At 39.9% G+C, this 20,274-nt stretch overlaps 1 protein-coding gene across 1 annotated transcript in view; it reads left to right on the forward strand.

Moving 5' to 3' along the window:
• The first annotated feature begins 245 nt into the window (after positions 1 to 245).
• The window catches only part of MMP16 (matrix metallopeptidase 16), a 200,528-nt gene continuing 180,499 nt past the window's right edge, over positions 246 to 20,274 (forward strand). Inside the window, exon 1 of the mRNA XM_009945590.2 lies at positions 246 to 605. Within this exon, the coding sequence (XP_009943892.2) occupies positions 408 to 605 (198 nt within the window). The 5' untranslated portion in view covers positions 246 to 407. The remainder of the gene's footprint in view (positions 606 to 20,274) is intronic.

Here is a 20,274-nt window from a genome sequence, read left to right on the forward strand (position 1 = left end):
GCCGAGCCGAGCCGAGCCGAGCCGAGCCGAGCCGAGCCGAGCCGAGCCGAGCCGAGCGGCGAGGCCGGCCTTCCCCGGGAGGAGGCGGAGGCTGAGGGGGAGGAGGCTGGGGAAGGGAAGGGAGGGGTGGGGAGAGGAGGAAGAGGGAGGAGGGAGGAGGAAGGACAGGGGGAGGTGGTGGCTGCTGCTGGGCAGAGAGGAGTCGTGCAGGAGCTGCGGCTGCTCTCGGACGCCACATTCCCTGCTGACGGGACTGGCGGTGAGGATGAGCGAGAGCTGACCCTGCCGCCGCCGCCTGTGAAGTGTCTGCTGCTCCTCCTCCTCATCCTCCTCCCTCTCCCTGCTGTGGGTGAACCTGCGCTACGGGCTCTTCACGGACACGGAGGGGGGGGTTGGTTTGTTTGTGTATGTGTTTAAGGCAAAGAGAGAGAGAGAAAGAGGGGGATCTTCCATCCACTGAAGCGCGGTTCACTATGATCGTTCTCGCATCCAGCACTGGAAGCCGGTTGGATTTCGTGTGTCAGCCCAGGGTGTTTTTCTTGCAAACCTTCGTTTGGATTTTATATGCTACAGTGTGCAAAGCGGAACAGTATTTCAATGTGGAGGTAAGATCAGCCGTCGTCGAGCGTGTCTGCTTCCCCCTCTCCACCCCCCCCTCCCATTTCTTTCTATCCCCGAGATCGAATAAAAACCCGGTAGCCAGCCAGCCTGCCGGCCGTGCCTCCCCGCAGCCCGGGCACACGCCTGTGTCGGCAGCCGGCAACGAGCTCCCCTCCCCGGCCCCCCCGCCCCGCCGATGCGTTTCGCCCGGAGATCCCGTTACCGGCGGCCGCGGAGCGGGGGAGCGGGGGCCCTCGGCCGGGCACGGCGGGGACCGGGGCCGTGGCGTGTGAGCGCAGCTCGGGGCAGGCTCCCCCAGCCACCTCCCGGGCTGGGGATCCCGCTGCGCTGCTCCATTTCCCCAGCCTTGCTTTTTTTCTCTTCTGAAAGAAGAATGAATGGAGGAGCGTCACGGGAGCTGGCGGAAGGGAGCCGGAGATTTTGGCACGTCGCTTTGTGGTAGGGGATTTGACAAAGTAAGGTCGTTTTTCCCCTTTAGGCGTAACAAAAAGAGTTGCCACTGGAAACAGTGAAACAAACGGCATAAAGGTGCAGCTACAGCACAGAAGTTAGAGGGTGTGGAGGGCCGGGAAACAGAATTTTTCCAAGTGAAAAAGAACATCACAATGTGGGGATAGCTAGATGGGGCAAACCCTGAGAGTTGACAGTGACAGTGAGAATTCAGTGGACGCCCACTTCCAGTCACTCTTTCATACGCTCCCAGTTTTTCCTTTTGGGGTTTATACGTAGTGCCTTTTATCAACCAACATTCTTTTACTGACTACCACCTTTGCATATGTTCTTTCCTATGTTTTTCTCCCTCCTGTCACTCTGTTCTGCTGTTAGCCCTTTTTCTTAATCTGTTTCAATGTGATCTATTTCCCTCTTCCTTTCCCAGTCTGTTCAGCTTCCTCATCTTTCTTGTTATGTGTCTCTTTACTTTCTACATGCTGTTTCAGCTTCTAATCCATAATTCTGGTTTTATGTTAGATCCCTGTGTTCCTTCACTTTTTTCTGTCCTGTCAGCCCCACTGCAAACTTTCTGCTGCACCCGTACACCCCCCTCACTCATCTGTGTTTCCGGTCTCTTTCATCTCCTGCGTTCCCACATTTCTTTCTCTGAGCAATGAAGTACGTGTCTTTTCCCCTGTCTCGCACATATGCACACTTGCTTGTTTTACATGAGGTCTTGTTCTCACTCAGTGACACTCATTCTTGCTACCGTCTCTGGCGAGATTGCTCCTGCAGATGCCTCTCTGTTTCTAGACTGTCTCCCTTTTTGTCTGAAGTTCTTACCTGTACTTCTTCTCCCTCTGCCTTATGCAAGATCACCTCAAACATATAAAAAAAAATCACTTTTCCTTTCCCGATGTCTGCTTTCATTCTAGTCTTTCCCTCTCTACAGGCAGTTTCCCTTGCCACATGCAGTCCTCTCATGTTAAGAACACACATCCATAGCTTCTTTCCATGACTGGTGTCTCTCCAGAAAGGCTTGCCTTTTTACTCCACCATTGAGATCTCTCCCGATTATAAATCCTAGTCTTTTTTTCTCTGTCATCTATGCTGTAGTCACTCTTATTTGTTCCTTGTCACAAATGTGCATCTCTGCTTCTGTTTGATGGTAAGCTCTTTGGGGCAGGACGCATGTATGTCTTCTTACATGTTTGCGTGGTGTGTACCGTGCTCGAGTCTGGAGTGCAATTGTGACACTTTGGCTATATAAATGCTAAAATCGCAAATTTCAGAGCGCACGTTGAAGTTTTAGCCTTCTTTCGCTCGTGTCCTCAGCTGCCTTCTGTGGTGACGAGCAGGGGAAGGCAGCGTGGAAGAGAGGAAGTCGCTCTCTGTCTCTTCTCCAGGCTTCACGGGCTGTCCCCCTGCGGGGTAGCGGGAAGAAATTCCAGCGACAGAACTTTCTCCTCCCACAGTAGTCTGCTTTGCTGGCATCTGGCTCTGCTGGAGAGACGGGCGGCAGATGGAGCTAGTGTGGGAGGAGAAAAAGATTGGTTTAGTCAAGTGGAATATGAACAGGAGGCCAACTCCAGTCAGAAGGAGATTTTATGAGGAAAGAAGGGAAACACTTTCGTTTTTTCAGCCTCTTCCATATGGAAAACAGCGCATTTTGAGGGCAAAGGCAATATCGGGAGCAAGAAACCCTGCTGGGTGGAATGAAGTAGCGCGCGTGTGTGATGAGGGCACATATTTCTCCCTTTGGAGTTACACCATCTCCTGTTCTTCCTCCAAGCCCTTCTGAAACAAAGTGTGTTGTCATATGCCAGTGCTCCTAGTCTCTTTTCATATTTAAGTCTTTGAGCCACAGATTGCCAGGAGCCAAGAGAGTGTTCCAGGGAATTACTCTAGTATTCAAGAGCTGTCCTAAAATACGGGACTTTACCCGAAGCCACTGCCTGTGACCACTGTCAGTGACATGGTCCTGGGCTAAATGCACTGGAGATTTGGCCCAAAACAGCCATTGCCATGTTCACACTGTTTGTATAGTGCTGAAAATTCAACTTTCTTTTTGTTTGGAACAGCAAAGGCTAAAAGCATCGGAAATTTGAGGCAAAGGACTTGGCAACAGCATGTATAAATTGTGCTGTACAATCCTCCGTGTCAGCACAAGTGCATAGAACAGTTGTACTTTATAGTAAATTGTGAAAATATGGCAAATATTTCTTGTGATGGTAAGAATAAATACGCAAAGTAGGGTTCAGGAAAGAAGTGGTGTATGTTTAGTTGAATGAAAGGTCACTGAATAGATGCTTAGAGTGGTTGGATAGCAGATTTCTTTTTTTTTTTCATTCTTTCTTGTCTCTAAATAAAGTGCGGATAATACCTGTTGAACTTTATAAAATGCGGAGTTCTTCTATTTCCTCTTGTTAATCTGTCTGATTTAGTGTTCATTCCTGATTGATAAGCAAAATCTTTGTAGCAGTGTTAGATTTTTTGGTTTGTTTGTTTCAATGCAGGTTGGTTAGGCTGTGAGCCAGGGCAACTTTTAGGAGATTTTACTGTAGGTCAAATATACTAAATAGTAATGTTACGTTTTCAAAGAAGAACACAAAGCTGAAGTTTACAAGCTTGTATGGACGTTATACTGTTCTTCATAATTTTGCTGGCCCATGGTAAAATTTCTTTTAACCAAACACCCACCTGGATGAAGTCCTCGGGTTCCAGTGATAGCTGAGTTGTCAATCCTGAAATGCATTCCTGTATGTAGTGTCTCATGTAACAGCTATAGCTGGATCTAGGCTTCAGGTCATGGAGTGTGGGTCTCTGGAGGGGCACGCTTGCACTCTGAGTCAGTGAGAGCTTTGTGGTAAAGCTGCGTGAGAGATGACTGTCAGCTGACAGTTTAGGTAATCATGCTGGTGTTTTAAGATTCACATAGTCTTACAGATAGGAAGATTTTAGTGTTAATTTTCAAAGTTCACTGATTATCAGTGGCATTTTTGTGAGACTTTGTTTCTGGCATCATGAGAAAAACTAGGCGATGCACTGTTAGCTCCCTCTTCTCAGTGCTGAGCTATTGGTCCAAAACAGTAACTGCAATGAGTAAGTGCACTAACAGAAGAATGTGTCCATCAGTGTAGAGTTTTTCTACTATTTTCAACTATTTCTGTACACGAGCAGGGGAGAATGTCCATCAGTGAGTTAGTGAATGGAATAATGGTTATTAAAAGAATATTTTAAATTTAAACAAACACACAGAAGAGAATTTGTTACTAGAAAATGACAGAGCAACCAACTTTGTTCACACACACCCCCCCCCCCCCCAGTTCCTCACTACGGTAATAATGTCTGGTGTTGCTCCAAGATTACTCCTTTGTGTGTTATTCAGAGTGTCTATAGATGGTCTTTCACAAGTATCATCTGTACAGACTATATTTACATATATTTATGTTTTCCTAAACCAAATAATATTGTACTATTTGAGCTGATATTATCCTGTGAGTTTATCATCTAATGTTATCAGTTAGTTTATGTATATATTTAAAGAAGTATGTGTATATGTATTTTACTATGAAATATTCAACATAATTTGAAAAACAATGTCACTATTTTGTTAAGGGGGAAAATAAGATTACCTTGGTCAGAAGACAGGATCGGCATGAATCTAGAAGAAGATTAATCTTCAGATCCTAATACTGCCTGCCCTTACTGAGCTGAGAATCTGCGTAAACCCTGTTGAGCAAAGAAATGTTTTTAGACTTACACCTATTTTCATTGACTGTATCTGTGATGTGGGAAACACTAGAGAGAAAGCGTGCTTCATCATCTCTCTCCTCAAGCTGGCAGTTACGCTCTATTTTCCTTCCTCTAATGCTAAATACAAAGACTTGACTCCCTAGGGGAGATCTTAAAATTACTGTTATTTTAGTGTGAGCAGCTGTTTAAAACAATACAGTCTTTTCTCTCCTCCCATTTTCAGAGGTGGGTATGTTAAATCGCATATTGTGGAACAAAATACAGTGGAGTCCAAACTTCAGAAAAATACCATCAGTTTCCTGCATGGTAATAAGTGACTAAGAACCCTGTTGTTTTCATTGTTAGTAAACTTTACAATTAGCCTCCAGCTCCTGCTGAATGGCAATGTATGACCTTTTCTTCCATAGGCTTTGCATCTTTTAAGCTTAAAACCAGACCAGTTTAATTCTTCCGCTGGTAATTGAAAAGGAATATACATGTGGGAGGGGAAAATACCCTCCAATATCAACTTTACACACTTTTCCACTAGTGGGCTTGGTTGTCAGGTTTGCAAGCACAACACTGTGTTTTTATAATTTGTTAAAATGCAATATCAAAACTATAGAGAAACAATTAAGGTGGTTTTGGTACAAATAGTGCCGTGTGTCCTAAAAGTAATTTACAGTATTTTCTGCATTGTTTTGAGTTACAATCAGTATGCATGATTCTTAGTTATTTACATTCTGAATCTCACTCTTGCATAAGGCATCAACTAAATTAACTGGATTTTTGTTAGAACAAGAAGTTCAAACTGAAATTATTAGAAGGATGAAGAGGAGTTATTGAATCAGGTGGTGGAGGTGGTTAGTGGGTGAAATATTAGTCAATAAAAATATAGATATCATGTGATGTATTTCCTATATGCTTACTGAAGAAACACAGATGCATAGAGAACCTGCTGTAAAGGCAGATAAGGAAAATAATTGGAATGTTACGTGTCTGATAGGCAACAGAACACTCTTTAGTCACAGAAGACAAATACCTGCTGTATAATGAACGGGCTCTCATCTGGCATGAAGAAATACAGGTGGAGGCTGCTAGTTGGCAGAGTGCATTCTCTGCTGTAATTTAAACAATAATTCCTGTTTACAAAAATTCCAGCAGATCTATTTTCTGCTGTAAAGTATGAGATTATGTTGTGCTACTAATGTTGGAGGGAAGTTTATGGGTTCTGTTGCCTGTATTTTGTTCAAAGACAGATTGAAAATATGGTCGCAGTTCTTATGAGTTCACAGTTGTCAAAGTATGTTAGATCTTCGGTGCAAGACATATTTGTTTATAATTGTAGTTCGTCTTGTTTTCCTGTTGCCAATTTTTGACTGTTTAATGTTTAAGCATCACAGCTATTAGTGATTCTCCGTTCTACTAAAGAAAAGAAATAAAATGGTTAAATAGATTTATGTAATCACCTTGTGCAAGATAAACTTACCAAAACATGTATTCCTAATGTTTTCTGACATGAGATGTTACTAAAATAAATACACGATTTATTAGCCCACCAAAAAACCCTGAGCAAACCCAAGCTCTCCTGCTTCCATTATTCAGAAGGCATAGTGTAAAAGTCCTCCGCAACCATTCATTGTTTCTTCAGAGTGGGTATACTGTATTCTTTAACTGGTTTAAGATTTATGCTGCTCTTTGTCAGTTGTATTTGAATCCATCTAAAAGGTCAGTGCGTGCTCTAGGCACCTCAGCTCTGCTTATGCACTCAGCAAGACTGAGTTGTAAGAGTTTATAAAGATAGAATGTGGTATTATATAGATTTTAAAACATTTCAAACTGCATCTGTTTTCAGTATTTTAAAGTCTGTCTCATCCTTCTACTTTACCGAATGATCGTTTTGTGGAGTTAAACTCTGGAGGACTTTGTGTTGATGCTTTTTGAAGATCCTCAAAGTAACAATGTAACTTTTTTAAAAAAATTATTTTAATTACCCTGTTTAAATTGGTTAATTCTTCTCACCTCTCTGTTTTGGATTCCACTTTATTGTGTAACCTGTTTGCTATCCTCAAACTATGCTGTTGACCATAAGCTGAAGGAGCAGGTTGAGTCTGCTTAATTGGTTATCTGTGATATGTCAAATGACAGACTTGCTTTCATTTTGTATGAGGAAGACCAGGATTAGTGCTGCAAACATGATTTTAGTTGGCACTGAAATGGATTTGAAAAATGATTATGATTAGAGCTTTATCCTTTAAAGAAAGGTCATGCTATTTGAAACCTTTATTTATTGGTTGCCTGGCAACTGTTCATTCATGTTTCTGCTTATCATCATTCATTATAAGCATCTTTGCTGTACAGTAAGAGCAATTAAGTGGTAACAGTTTACTTCTGTGATGAATTTAAAATTGACATAAATTACAGAAATAGAAAATAATATTTCTGTAGTTTTACTTATTAACCGAAACTGTAGGTAAAATGTTTCTCTGCTTATTAACAGCTAGTTTATACCAGCTGAGGAATTACCTACACTTCAGCTGTGACCATAATGTTCCTAGCATACCTTTTGATGTAGTACAGCGCATAATTGACTTAGGGGCTTGTTCAGATGTTTTTGTCATGTTTAAAAACTCCTGTTAATTTCAAGAGCAAGGATTCAGGGTGCAAAGAAACTTGTCCCCTGTTAATTTCAGTATTTAGCGTTAGGCAATCCAATCTCAAGTGCTGAGGCTTGAACCCGGTATTGGGAAAGAGGTTTAAAATTCTGGGATTAAAACTGCTGTGACAGGAGATGTGCAGCTGAAGCAATGAATCACAATAGCTCTGTAGAACGTTAAAATTACTTGATGCTTTCTCTCTGTAGAACAATAGCAGTTTTTATGACACTGTGAGAAAACATTCATAAAACATATTATTTGACAATTTTTTTGTGACTGTGGATGAAAATATTTGCTTCTTGTATTAATTCGTTATGGATCGTATTGTGATTGACCCTTGCGTGGAATAGCAGTGCAGAATGGGACAGTTGTGTATTCGTGCAAGATGTCTCTGTACATTGGGAGGAATAATGGAACAGATTCCTTATGGCTGCACCTTAAAAGAGCATCTGTCACTGTAGGGCCAGGATGGAAGTAGATTTGTCTCTCTGCTGCTACCTCTTGGTAGCAGTGGCTTTGCCTCTCTAACAGATGGCTCGGAGATTGGGGAAAGAATGTCTCTCCAGGACTGACGCCTTCCCCCTTGAGCTTCTGGTTGTATTAACTCTCCAGTACTCTTCGTACCAGGCCGTGATTATGGGGGACAAAGTAACTGCTGTCAGACGAATCCATATCGATTTTCATCAGCTTTTCCCAGTCACATGGCATGTCTGTAATACATGAATGAATGAATGAACTGAATCATAGAATCATAGAAAAATGAAGGTTGGAAAAGACCTCTAAGGTCGTCAAGTCCAACCATCACCCCAACACCATCATGCCTGATAAACCATGTGCTGAACGAACTGGTTTGACGGTTGTAGAGATAATTTGAAAAGTAATGCTAACCTCAGAAAATCTGATCTTTATAATGTTTTTTGTCATGATCTTGTAGAGAAACAGTTGTTTTATTTCATTGGTCCTGTTCATTTTTGCTGACATGTAATCACATCTCCACTTACAAGTGTGAAATACAGGTTGGTGAGGGGGAGGCGTACCTTTTCGAGAAAATTACCAGCTGAAAGGCAGACAGAAAATTATCAATTTCTTTAAAACATAGATAGCAAACCAGGAAAGCAAGCATCCCTTTCAATAGGAAGGAACATACTTCCTTTAAATGTATTGGTGGATATTTACAAAGTGTACCAAAGAGGATATTGCTTCCTTCTTGTTCTGTATCCGGATCTGAAGGTGATGATCCTGTTATATTTTTCTTTCTTACCTCAGATGTTGGTTGTGTGATGCTCTTCTAGGAAATCGTTTTGATCCACTGTCTTTGGTGAGAAATTGACAGATTGTGTTTGTCTACATGTTGTGGTTTACATGCTGTACAGAATAGTAAGAATACATTTAATTGCAAGTAAAATAAATGATCTGTCTTCCACACAATAAAATCTACTATTATTACTCAAAGTAATAGTATTATATTGCTAACTGTACAGCATGATTTTGGTCTTGCAAGTGAGGCTTTTTTTTCATCTCATTGCTTCTGTGTATTTAAAAAAATAAATCCCCCCCCACAACCCAAGACTGTGGTCCATTTTACAGTTTTCCTTATTGATTATGAAGTGATGGATTCTGATACCTCTGTCCTTTGTTACTCATACCTGGAATGTCAGCTTTGGAAAGGTCTTTTTTATCTCTTTCTCTGTTGCATGTATTTTTAAACATGTAGGAAAAAGGAGGTGATGTGAGTAAGTGACTGAGGCACTGTGCTGATGGGCTGGAGATCTGGGTTGTGTGCCCAGTTCCATCATGAGTCTTCATATCAATCACATAGCTTATCCATCTTTGTAACCTAGCTTGCACAAATGTGAATTGGGCTAATTCAAGAGTATTTGCTGCTTTTTCCAATACACGTCAAGAACAATAGAGGTGATGTAAAAGAGGAAGGAATACATCTTCATCATTTATTTGTCTCATGACTGTTTCACTTTTTTTCATAAAGAGTGGTAGAGGGTTATCATAAAATGTAAATACAGCATTTTAATTTGATCATCTGTGTAATCATTCAAGTAGTGAATATGTTCAGGAGATGAGTACTGGAGCAGAAAAGATGAAAAACATGTCTGTAACACTTCAAACCCTGGTGGCTTGTTTAGTTTAGTTTAGTTTTTTTTAAAATGTAGGTGCCAAAACTTGATAGAGAACATTGTCAGTAGAATTATGTGAAGGGTGTGATTAGATGAATGAATATAGAGAACATCACATTCTCTTTCAGAATGAAAGTTTGAATAAGATGATTTTTGTTAGCCAAATATAAAAACAAATAGTTTGCTTCAAAATATATTTAAATAAATGTAAAAGTCTTAACAAACAAATTGAATTTTGGATCAGACTGTAAATATTATGCAATTGTTCCACAAACATTCATATTGCCCTATCATCACAGTACCTAAGCTTCTCCTTTTTTGTTTGCGTATCTGTGGATTTTTATGAAATACACTAAAAGGTTGGCCTTTCACTGCCCCAGGTATTAATGTTTTTTATTAGACACCACTAACAGGCAGACACGCTGCTCACATACTCCTGGATGTTAAAAACTTAATGGTGGGAGGATGAGGCGCAGGGGAAATAAGAGATTTGCTACGCGGGCATGTTAAGTATGACAGAAGTGGAAAGTGCATCTTGTTCTTCAGGGTTCCTGAACCATGAGTTCATCTTATGACTTTCCTTTCTTCTTTCAGCTTTGCTCCTTGATTTTCTTTTCTTTGATTCTTTTTTCTTATCTCCTGTTTTCACCTTTTTATTTCTTCTTTTTTTTTGTCTTTTCCCTCAGCTTGTCTTCCTACAAACCATTGCTTGCAGCCAAGGAAAATCATTGATCATTATTGAACCACAGAATCAGAGATATTGCAGATAGGAAAGACATACCAAGAGCCAGTTTCTCTACCCTTGAAGGATTGCTAACTATTGTATATTTGTTGGAGTTTTGTCAAGTCGAGTTTTAAAATCCACAGTGGCGAGACTTCCAAAATTGGAATTGAAAAAAAATTGGTAAAAGTACAGTGGGGAAAACTACAATGGAAGAATTCTTTTCAATAGACTTTTCCTTTGGCTACTGGCAAAAGTTTGAAGTTGGCTCAGGTTAGGCAATTTCTGAGAGAAAGTGATGTCTGTTCTATAATCCAGGATGACAGCAGCTGTTTATGAGCATAGATGGCATGCACTGATTGGTAATTCAGTGTATTTGTTTGACTTTACAGAATGAAAAATACAGGAGGGGCAGAGAGAAATGAAGGATTGATTTAAATTTTCATTCCATTTGAAGTCCTTAGCGCAGTTGGAAGGGACTAACGCTGCCTGATTTTGAAAGACAAGTAGATATGTATGGATTGCTGACACGGTCTCAGGAGGGCTTGACTAGTTTATGATGATTTTCATAAAGCACTATGCCTTGTTGTATTTAAGTATTACTGCCTGGTGAATAAAAATGGATATTAGTAGGAGTGTTACGGATATCTAGGTATTATACTTTGTTAAAAAAAAAAATATTTTTTTGGAATTTCACATATTACATCATTAGTGTGGTCACAAATACAGACTTAAAGATGTTCATGACACTGACATGTATGAGCTATCATAATGTCTATTGCAAATTATGTAACTCTTGGGAAACAAGGATCTTAAGATATTTTATGTGGGAAGGTTGAGTTTGTTTGCTGATATACATCCTGATGAGATTTGTGCAGGATGATTTGCATGTGATGTATTTTCCAGCAAGTGTGCAAGCTGCGGGGTTGGATTGGGAAAAGGATTAAGTTTGAGAGAACAGTACTTAAATTTAGGTGCTCAAATGTGCTGTACATGTTTCCTATATATTAATAACAGTCTGCTTGGTGAAGTCAATGAAACAGACAGACTAATTCAGCTAACCAACCAGTTAATATCTGTATGAGAGTGAGCTGAATCTTTTTTCCGGACTCTGCGGTTAGTAATGACTAGCGTGATTCAGTTGCTTACGTGTAGGCATCCAGCACCATTTAAGGTGCTCTTGGCTGAGATATGCACAAGGCTGGCAGGAATAACCTGGGACCTATGAAAGCCTCATCTTTTCAGGCTGGCAACAGAAAGCCAGACTGTGTGTCCTAAGTCATCTTGGAGGACACTAGACACTTCTGTTTAGGTAACTGCATCCTGTTCCCAATTTTAAGTGATGGTGGAGGGTGTCGAAACACACAAATCTATGGGGCTCCCCCAAGCAGACACTGGCATTCAGATGTTGTCATTTGGGGTTAAATTGCTTTCCTCTGCAGGGGGAATTCATTACGCTCATCTGGGTACCCGGTGCTGTTTAGGCTCTGTGGTCTATCTTGCTTGGCCTCTAGATAATGTTCCAGGAAAACATGGGCTTCCTAAAGGTCTGATGAGATGTCTGTCATCCCTTGAGTAATGTAGATCATCTCAGATCACACCAGATGCCTGTACTTCTGACAAAACCAAGAGAACTCCATTTTTACAGTACTACAGTTTTTACTGTGTCACTGTGGTGCCCTGCACATTGTTAAATACTTTTATCCCTTAGCGCAAGAGGCTAACACTTTCTTACATCTTTAGATCTCAAGTATTTTAAATATTTAGTTAGGGCTATAAAGAACACAACATTTGTTCACTGACAACAAGGCGGTTTTGCCTTCAACCTTAAGACCAGACCTGGGTCTGTTTAAATCCGTGTGAAAGATATTGCCTAACTTACAGTGAATACTTCTGGCACGTTTTATAAACTTAGCGATTCTGACTGTTACATGGCGCCTTATCATAGATGATTTTAAAGGCTGTCTTTCCTTTGTAATCATACAAACCTCTAAACAGCTATTTGTTGCTCTTCAAAGGAGAGAACAGAGTGTTAAGCATTTTTATAAAAAGTAAGTAATTAGACAATATATTTTAGAAGAATAAGCTCGCTAAATGTCTATTGTCTGATAGACAATCCCCAAGAAGATAAAAATGAAAATGAGATTTGAATAATTTCTTTGGGTAAGAGCCCTAGGCCCTCAGGAATAATTAGCTATATTTTCAAGTACTTTTGTTATGTAAACTAACATGTGGATTAATTCAACAGAAATTTACATTTCTGTGTTAATACCAGAATTTAGATCTCAATGTAGGCAGGTATGTAATTTCATTGATTTTATTTACACTGCTTGCTTGAGGTCTTCAGAGCTGTGAAATTAACTGGGTCAGAATAAGAGTGCTATTGGCCAGCTTATGTTTATGTGTTTGCTTATATACTTATTTATAAGTCCAAAATTTGAAATACCTGAGTATGCTACCTGGTGTACTATTTAAATGAGTTTTCTGCTATCAGATAATTATAGAGAGACTAGATCTGTTGTTGGTTTTTAGGTCTGCATTTGGGAAGGAAGAGTGATATATCTGCAATCTTTTATTCCAGAAGAGCTTCCTTTGTAATATTTAGCTCTACTCTATTGTTTTGCACTGACAGGCTCATTTAGAGAAAAACCAGTATTTTAGTTCTTTTGTGAATAATCCCATCATTTTTCCTGGATGCCAAGAGAATTCACTTTTTGTCCCAGCAGTCAGATAAAGATAGAGTCATTGTTCTTCATAGATTAATTGCTTAGATGCCTTTTCCGCTGAGATATTAGAGAATTTTTCTCTACATGCAAGATCTTTCTGAGGAGGTGATGTCAATTTAATTTGGACCGAAAGATTTGTATTCTATGGAAATGTGTTCTTTCTTCAGCTTTGCTCAGAAGAAGGATTCTGTTTCATTAGAAGTTGGTTTTTTTTTTGAATATCTTTATGAATATTCCCTTCCTTCTCTAAATTTTCAGCAGCAAAGGAAATGATTCCTAAGGTGAAACTAAGCTAAATGTTAGAACAATATGTTCTGTGATTTTTTTTTTTTTTATAGATATGAGTGACTAAGGACAGGAGAGCGTACAGCAACTATAGCCTTTCTCATGTTACAACTCTAATACAGCAGAGAAATTTATCATGCCTATTAGCTTTAGCATGATAGCGAGAAAAGGACAGAGTGGGACTTTTAGCTTTAAATGTCCTACAATGCAAGGGTTTTGTAGTTGTTAACTTGTTTTTACAAATGAAATAGCTACATGTGTAGTTGAAAATTGTGTAATGGTGTTTGGTAAAGTATCTAATAAAAAAAAATAAAATTGGTTATTTTTTTTCCCTTGGAACAAAGAATTCACAGAGCTGTTTAAAGAAGTCAACATCCTTCAGATTTATATAGAAATTGAGAGTATAAATACACTTTACTGTATGCTTTCTTTTTTTGGAGCTCATACACTACTCATGTTTCAGTGATAAGAAGAAACTATTTAGAAGAAGAAGGGAATCCACCCGTATTTCATCTATTTGCTTTCACATAACTGTTGTTTGTATACTTATGTACTTACTATCCTAATAAGATATGTGTGTCTAGTAGTCTTGTCTGGAAAACTTCAATGAGATTCTTCATGGAATTGGTCAGATTGTGCCATTAATTTCATTGGGTCCAAGGTTTTGCTTCAAGCTGTTTCAAAAGCACTGAATTGCCAAACATTTTAACTGAGAATATTAAGATTATGTATATATTTAATACATAAGATAAACATTGGTATGGAAATCCATAGGCTTAACCTGTACATAAGGGATAAAATTGGTACAAAAAGAAGTGGAGATAAACTTTGTTTCAACTATAAGATTCAGTTTATGCACAGACAGTGTAAAATCATTACAGGAGTGCTAGTCTTGAACCACTTTCCAGAAAGAATAGTAGGAGAGGTGATGTAGGGAAGAAAAAGTTAACTTCTTTTGCGATGGGATCATACTATTTAATGAAATGGCTTACATGGTATAACTTCTCTCATCAGAAATAAAAGACTGGATTCCTTCCTTGTCCTATACCCTCAGTCTAACAGTAATTTTCCTCATTCAGAAAGGCCGATGGCTCTACTGACAGCCATTGACTGTAGTGTTTATTCTTCTGCATTAGTCTGTCTACCTTAAGAACTCTATAGCTATTGCATTAGACCAAAAATGTGGACTATATTGCATCAATTGAGTTCTCTGCTTCATTGCTTTTTGTCACTTACTCTATTAAGACACCGTGTACAAAAGTCTCTTTTTCCAATAACATTTAATTCAATACTGACAATTGTGAATAAGGCCTGTGGTATCATCCAGACTGGTTTGAAAATCATAAAAGAGCTTTTGGAATATTTTTGGTTGTCTTCCACTTCTTGAGCTCACATTTTTTTTTTTTCCTGAAATAAGAATAAGAAATTCACCATTAAAGAAGAAACTGAATACTTTCATTACATCCAGCAAGCCAAGTCTTCATGAATCGTACCAAAGCTTTAAGATGAATCCTGTCTAGCACTAGCCACAGTGCTCACTTGATATCTCTTTTCAGTTTTGATTGTCTTCAAAATTGTATTTACTGCTATTTTTGCTGCTGTTAAAACTTGCCACTTCAAAAGGTCAAAGTACTTCTAGCCTCTGACAAACACTGTTTTTCACTCTGTGATGACTACTAACATTATACAGTTTGCATAACACCATTAAACTGTTTAACAGTGGCTAACTGGCTGGCCTTGTGCATCCCTATTTGCTTGACCATGGGAGAAGCTGAAGTTTGGTTCTAGAAGTTAGCTAGTGATTGTTTGCAGCACCAAGGAGTAGGTAGTTTTCTAGAAATTTAGCTTTTATTTTTACAGGAACTATGATTTCTCTGATAGGAGAAAAGCACAGATTTTACTGCTTTTAAACTAGGTTTGTGATTTTGTACTCTTGACTTGGTATTGTGTAGCATCTGTGAGAGACAGAGTTGTAGTGAGGTAGGACCATTGTCCTAGAGGTTCAAGATTAGACCTCCAAAAGCAGTATATTAAAATACCAGTATCAGTGGTGACATGTACTTCTAGTCATAAACTAACAATAATTTTTGAACTAAGGAGGTTAATTTAGATAATAGTATTTATATAATATAAATGAATTTTTTGATGAATATTTAGATAATATAAATCCTCCCTCCTCCTATATAATCAGATGTCTTTTCTCTTTCTTATTATATTCTTGTATTTTCTTGGTTTATTTTGTTTTACTTTGATTGAGATACATGAAATTTAAGAAGACAGGACTACTTAGTAGCTGACGGCTTAGATAATATTTTCATGAGAAAAATGCCAGTGATTGATACATATTCAATGGATATTGATTGGAGAGGGGACGACATGACATGATACAGTTGACTGCTGAACAATATAAATTTAAACTTCAGAATTCACATAGTGATTCACGTCATGCACGAGTGAGGAGTTGAAAATCAGGGGAATGAGGGGCCTTTGGAAGACTTGGCAACAGGGATTCTGCTTGTTCAAGAAGGCAAATAGGGAGTTCAACATTATTTTAACCATGTATGTCTATAAAGTGGGGTATTTTAAATCAGCCACCATAGAGGAGGGCCACAAAAATTATCAGAGGGATGGAACACCTTTCCTATGAGGAAAGACCGAGAGAGTTGGGGCTGTTCAGCCTGGAGAAGAGAAGGCTGCGGGGAGACCTTAGAGCAGCCTTTCAGTACCTGAAGGGAGCCTACAGGAAGGATGTAGAGGGACTTTTCACAAGGGTGTGTAATGATAGAACAAGGGGTAATGGCTTCAAGCTGAAGGAGGGTAGAAATAGATTAGACATAAGGAAGAAATTCTTTACTATGAGGGTTGTGAGGCACTGGAACAGGTTGCCCAGAGAATCACAGAATCACAGAATCACAGAATCACAGAATGGTAGGGGTTGGAAGGGACCTCTGTGGGTCATCTAGTCCAACCCTCCTGCCGAAGCAGGGTCACCTACAGTAGGTTGTAGAGGACCTTGTCCAGGCGGGTCCTGAGTATCTCCAGAGGAGGAGACTCCACAACCTCCCTGGGCAGCCTGTTCCAGTGCTCCGTCACCCTCAGAGGGAAGAAGTTCTTCCTCATGTTCAGACGGAACTTCCTCTGCTTCAGTTTGTGCCCATTGCCCCTTGTGCTGTCGCTGGGCACCACTGAAAAGAGCTTGGCCCCATCCTCCTGACACCCACCCTTCAGATATTTGTAAGCATTTATAAGGTCCCCTCTCAGCCTTCTCTTCTTCAGCCTAAACAAGCCCAGCTCCTTCAGCCTCTCCTTGTAGGAGAGATGTTCCAGTCCCCTCACCATCCTTGTAGCCCTCCGCTGGACTCTCTCCAGTAGCTCCTCATCTTTCTTGAACTGGGGAGCGCAGAATCCCCCCTGGAAGTGTTGAAGGCCAGGTTGAATGGGGCTTTGAGCAGCCTGGTCTAGTGGAAGATGTCCCTGCTCGTGGCAGGGGAGTTGAAACTAGGTGGTCTATAAGGTCCCTTCCAACCCAAACCACTCTATGATTCTATGATTTCTTTCCTACAATTCAGAAAACATTGCTTGAGTGGAATGGAGACAGCAAGTCATGAACTTCAAAGTAAGAGCTAAACAGATACACACTGTTATATGTCAGATAAATGCAGTGGATAGTGTGGCTCTCGGTTTTGAAAGAACAGAGGAGGTAATCCCCAGGCATTGCTCTTTGCTTGTATTAATAGGGTTAGATTCAGCTTTTGAGCTATAGTCCCACAAAGGGTCTCTCTAAGGCTAGTGGAATGAATTTAACTTACTATGTTCAGCTTGGATGTGAAGCCCTAATCACATTAATGTTGGAGACAAAAAAACATTTGAAGTGCAGTCCCAGATGACCATAAAACCCTTGTCTTATATAAGATGAAGCAGAGTCTGTACAAGAAGGTATCCCTTGAGCTCACTGCGAGTTTCAAGTTACACCACATGGGTTTATGCTGAATGAACACATTACTGAAAGACTTTTGAAAGAGATCTGACTGTGTTTATGTATAATATGTTAAAATAATGTAACTTTTTGCAGGTTTTCTGGAGAGCTCTATGTAAAAGTATCAATACCATTTAAATTGCTGCATTACAGACTAACTGAAAGTGTTATAAGTCTTGAGTATCTTTAAGTATGTTGAGAAATTTCCAGCACAGATGGTAAACTGAAAAGGTTTGGATGAATTTTCGTATCATGTGGGACTTCTGTGTCTTTCACCTGTTGATTCGCTTGACGCAACATACCAAGCTAACGACAAGTTAACTTGTGGGATTTAAGTTTCAAGGTAACATTTCATGTTTTAAAAAGTGTATAATTCAGTATCAGAGTAACTCTGTCTATGTTGTAAGCTAAGCAATGCCAGAGAAGTCTTCATCTGTCCGTGCAGTTAAATTGTTTGAGGCGTGGCTTCAGTATGTACCACCTAGCACTCTTACTGACCACAGACAGCCACCTGAAGGATTTGAATTCAGGCATTCTGTGTGTTTAACAGTATGGACGTGAGCTGTTGTGCCAGTAATTTTTTTGTGCTGGAGAGTGGTCTCGGGCATATTTAATTTAGACATGACCAGTCTTTTTTGTGGGTGTTTTTAAATGAACGGATCCCGATTTGTCCTTGGTGATTCACTCTGCTGAGATGAGATGTGAGGGGTAAGGGTCCAGAACATCTGTGTCCTTGTTACCATTCGTTGCAGTTTCTCTCAAAAAGTTTTGATGACAGACACTGTTGGAAACCTGATTGTTCTGTTGTTTCTTTGTTCTTGCATATCAATATTTTCTTTGGAACTGCATCATCCAGGGACTACAGACAAAGGTTAGCCCCACGCACTTCTATGGTAGAAGGAGAGTTTAACCAGATTTAGAGACTTGAGGATCAGGGCTTTATTTAGTATCTGTCTGCAGTAGGGTCATACTGGTATGTTAGGCCAGGGCTCAGCCAGGTTTGATTTACGGTCCAGAATGTGTGCCTTCAAATGCCTGAAATAACTTTATTGCTGTTTGTTGCAGACATTAGATTGAGATTCAACACTTTGTCTGTCCTGCATTGTATTTCTTTTGATTCTCTGCTTTCTTACGATCATGTTTTTCCTGGTTGTAAGTTTGAATTACATTAACTGACTATTGAGGAGACAGACATGCTTTTCCCATCATTGTCTCTAGAATGGTTAGTGTCAGGGCAGGTTACCCAGTGCTGTGCTAAAATTGATCAAACCTGAGCTGGAGAAAGCAGCACCCAAGTCTCCAGGTGAGAGAATAGAGTCAACTGACGCAGAAACATTAATTATTACCTCTGATTATGACCTATGCAGTTGGCTGTCATGAAATGCTTCCCTGCAGTTTATATGTTTGCAGCTGCATGTTACAAACTTCCATTAAGGCTGCGGATTGTGGATGATGCAAATGCGCTGGTGTTGCCTCACAGTCAGGTCCGTATCTCTGTGTAGGGTCTCACACTGGATGAAATTTTGCTGGAAAACATGTCCTCTTTGGTGAGAAAGCAAGGCCCCTTTGTAGAATGTGGATAGTTGTATGCTGGTATTTATCTGGGATATGATTCAGGCAAAAGAAGGAACCAGTGCTTGGCATCTCCTGTGCTGAAGGTGAGGTATGTCAAGAGAGCTTTCTAAGGCTCCTTCATTGCTTGGTACTTCCTGGGTCTGTCAAGGAAAAATGCCACCGAGAATTGATTTGAACTGCATTTTTGGGAACTGAGCTGGGATAATCAGCTGTGTTATGTACTAGCAGCCCTCTGAACTCCTCTAGTAGCAATGATCTAGCACTATTACCCTTTAAGACCACATTCAGAATAGTACTGAGAGAGGGAAAAATGAGCCGCCTTCTGCTTTTTCCTTTGCATTTCTGTTTAGAAAGCTCGGCCTGCTACATAGCAGAGGACTTTAGCCTTGATCTGAGGAAGCATGCTTTTGAGAACTGTTTTTGGAGAAGTTAAAGTCAGTTTCTTGAAAAGGAGAAAGTCCAGAGTGGCTTTTTATCATTGATTTTATTAGCCTTCTCTGATACCCTGTGAAATACTGTCTTCAGTATAAACTGTGTACGCAAAATCAAGCTCTTGATATCTATTGTGCTTATTACTCCTACACAAATCAAATGTTTTCTCTTGATCTGACACCTTCCATTCTTGTTTTCTAAGCCACTTCTTAATCTGTATGAGCAAGTTTTCTGATGTCTGACCTTGTAGGTGAAACTGCTGTGTGATGCAGCATTAACTGATTTGAAATCGAGATAAATAAATTGTTCGTCGTGTCACATTTATTGTCTGTCGTATCAGCAATCCATGCAGTAAATTTGTCATGTGCAGTTTTTTTATGAGTTTGGGTTACTCTGGCTGGTCTACACAACATACAGCTTTAAAGGTTTGTAAATCAGGCCATAGCAAGCATTTCCAATTTCTGTCCTGAAAGTGAAGTCAGAGTTACTGGACTGCAGCTCTTCAGATCCTCCCTTGTTCTTTATGTAAATATAGTTATTACCATAAAACATATGGTGCTTCCTCTCTGCTTTTTAACTTCACTTCTTTATTCTAAGTAAAAGAAAGGGTATTGAAAATACAGCAAGACTAGCGACAATGAAACTCCTACAGTGAAATTGTGTCCTGACTGAAATTAATGGGAGTTTTACTCTGACCTGTGAGTGGCCATGGTTTCAGCTGGAGCACTTCTCTTGCAAAGCGTTCAGTTCAAGTGCGAGGGGACTATGTCTGAAGCCATGGAATCCCCTGTCACCAGCTAGAATGTTTCATATTGCTTACTTTTCACTTACGGGGTTAGCTCTTGCTAACATCAGTGCTATTGGATGAGCACTGTAGAGTATGGGATAACTGTAATTCAGGAGAGTATTGCTTGCAGGATGATAATGTGGCTGATAATTTTCCAGAAATGTTTCTTGTCTGCTTGGCAAAGTAGCTTTAAGT

The sequence above is a fragment of the Opisthocomus hoazin genome, chromosome 3 (genome assembly GCF_030867145.1).
Source record: "Opisthocomus hoazin isolate bOpiHoa1 chromosome 3, bOpiHoa1.hap1, whole genome shotgun sequence".
NCBI classification, from domain to species: domain Eukaryota; kingdom Metazoa; phylum Chordata; class Aves; order Opisthocomiformes; family Opisthocomidae; genus Opisthocomus; species Opisthocomus hoazin.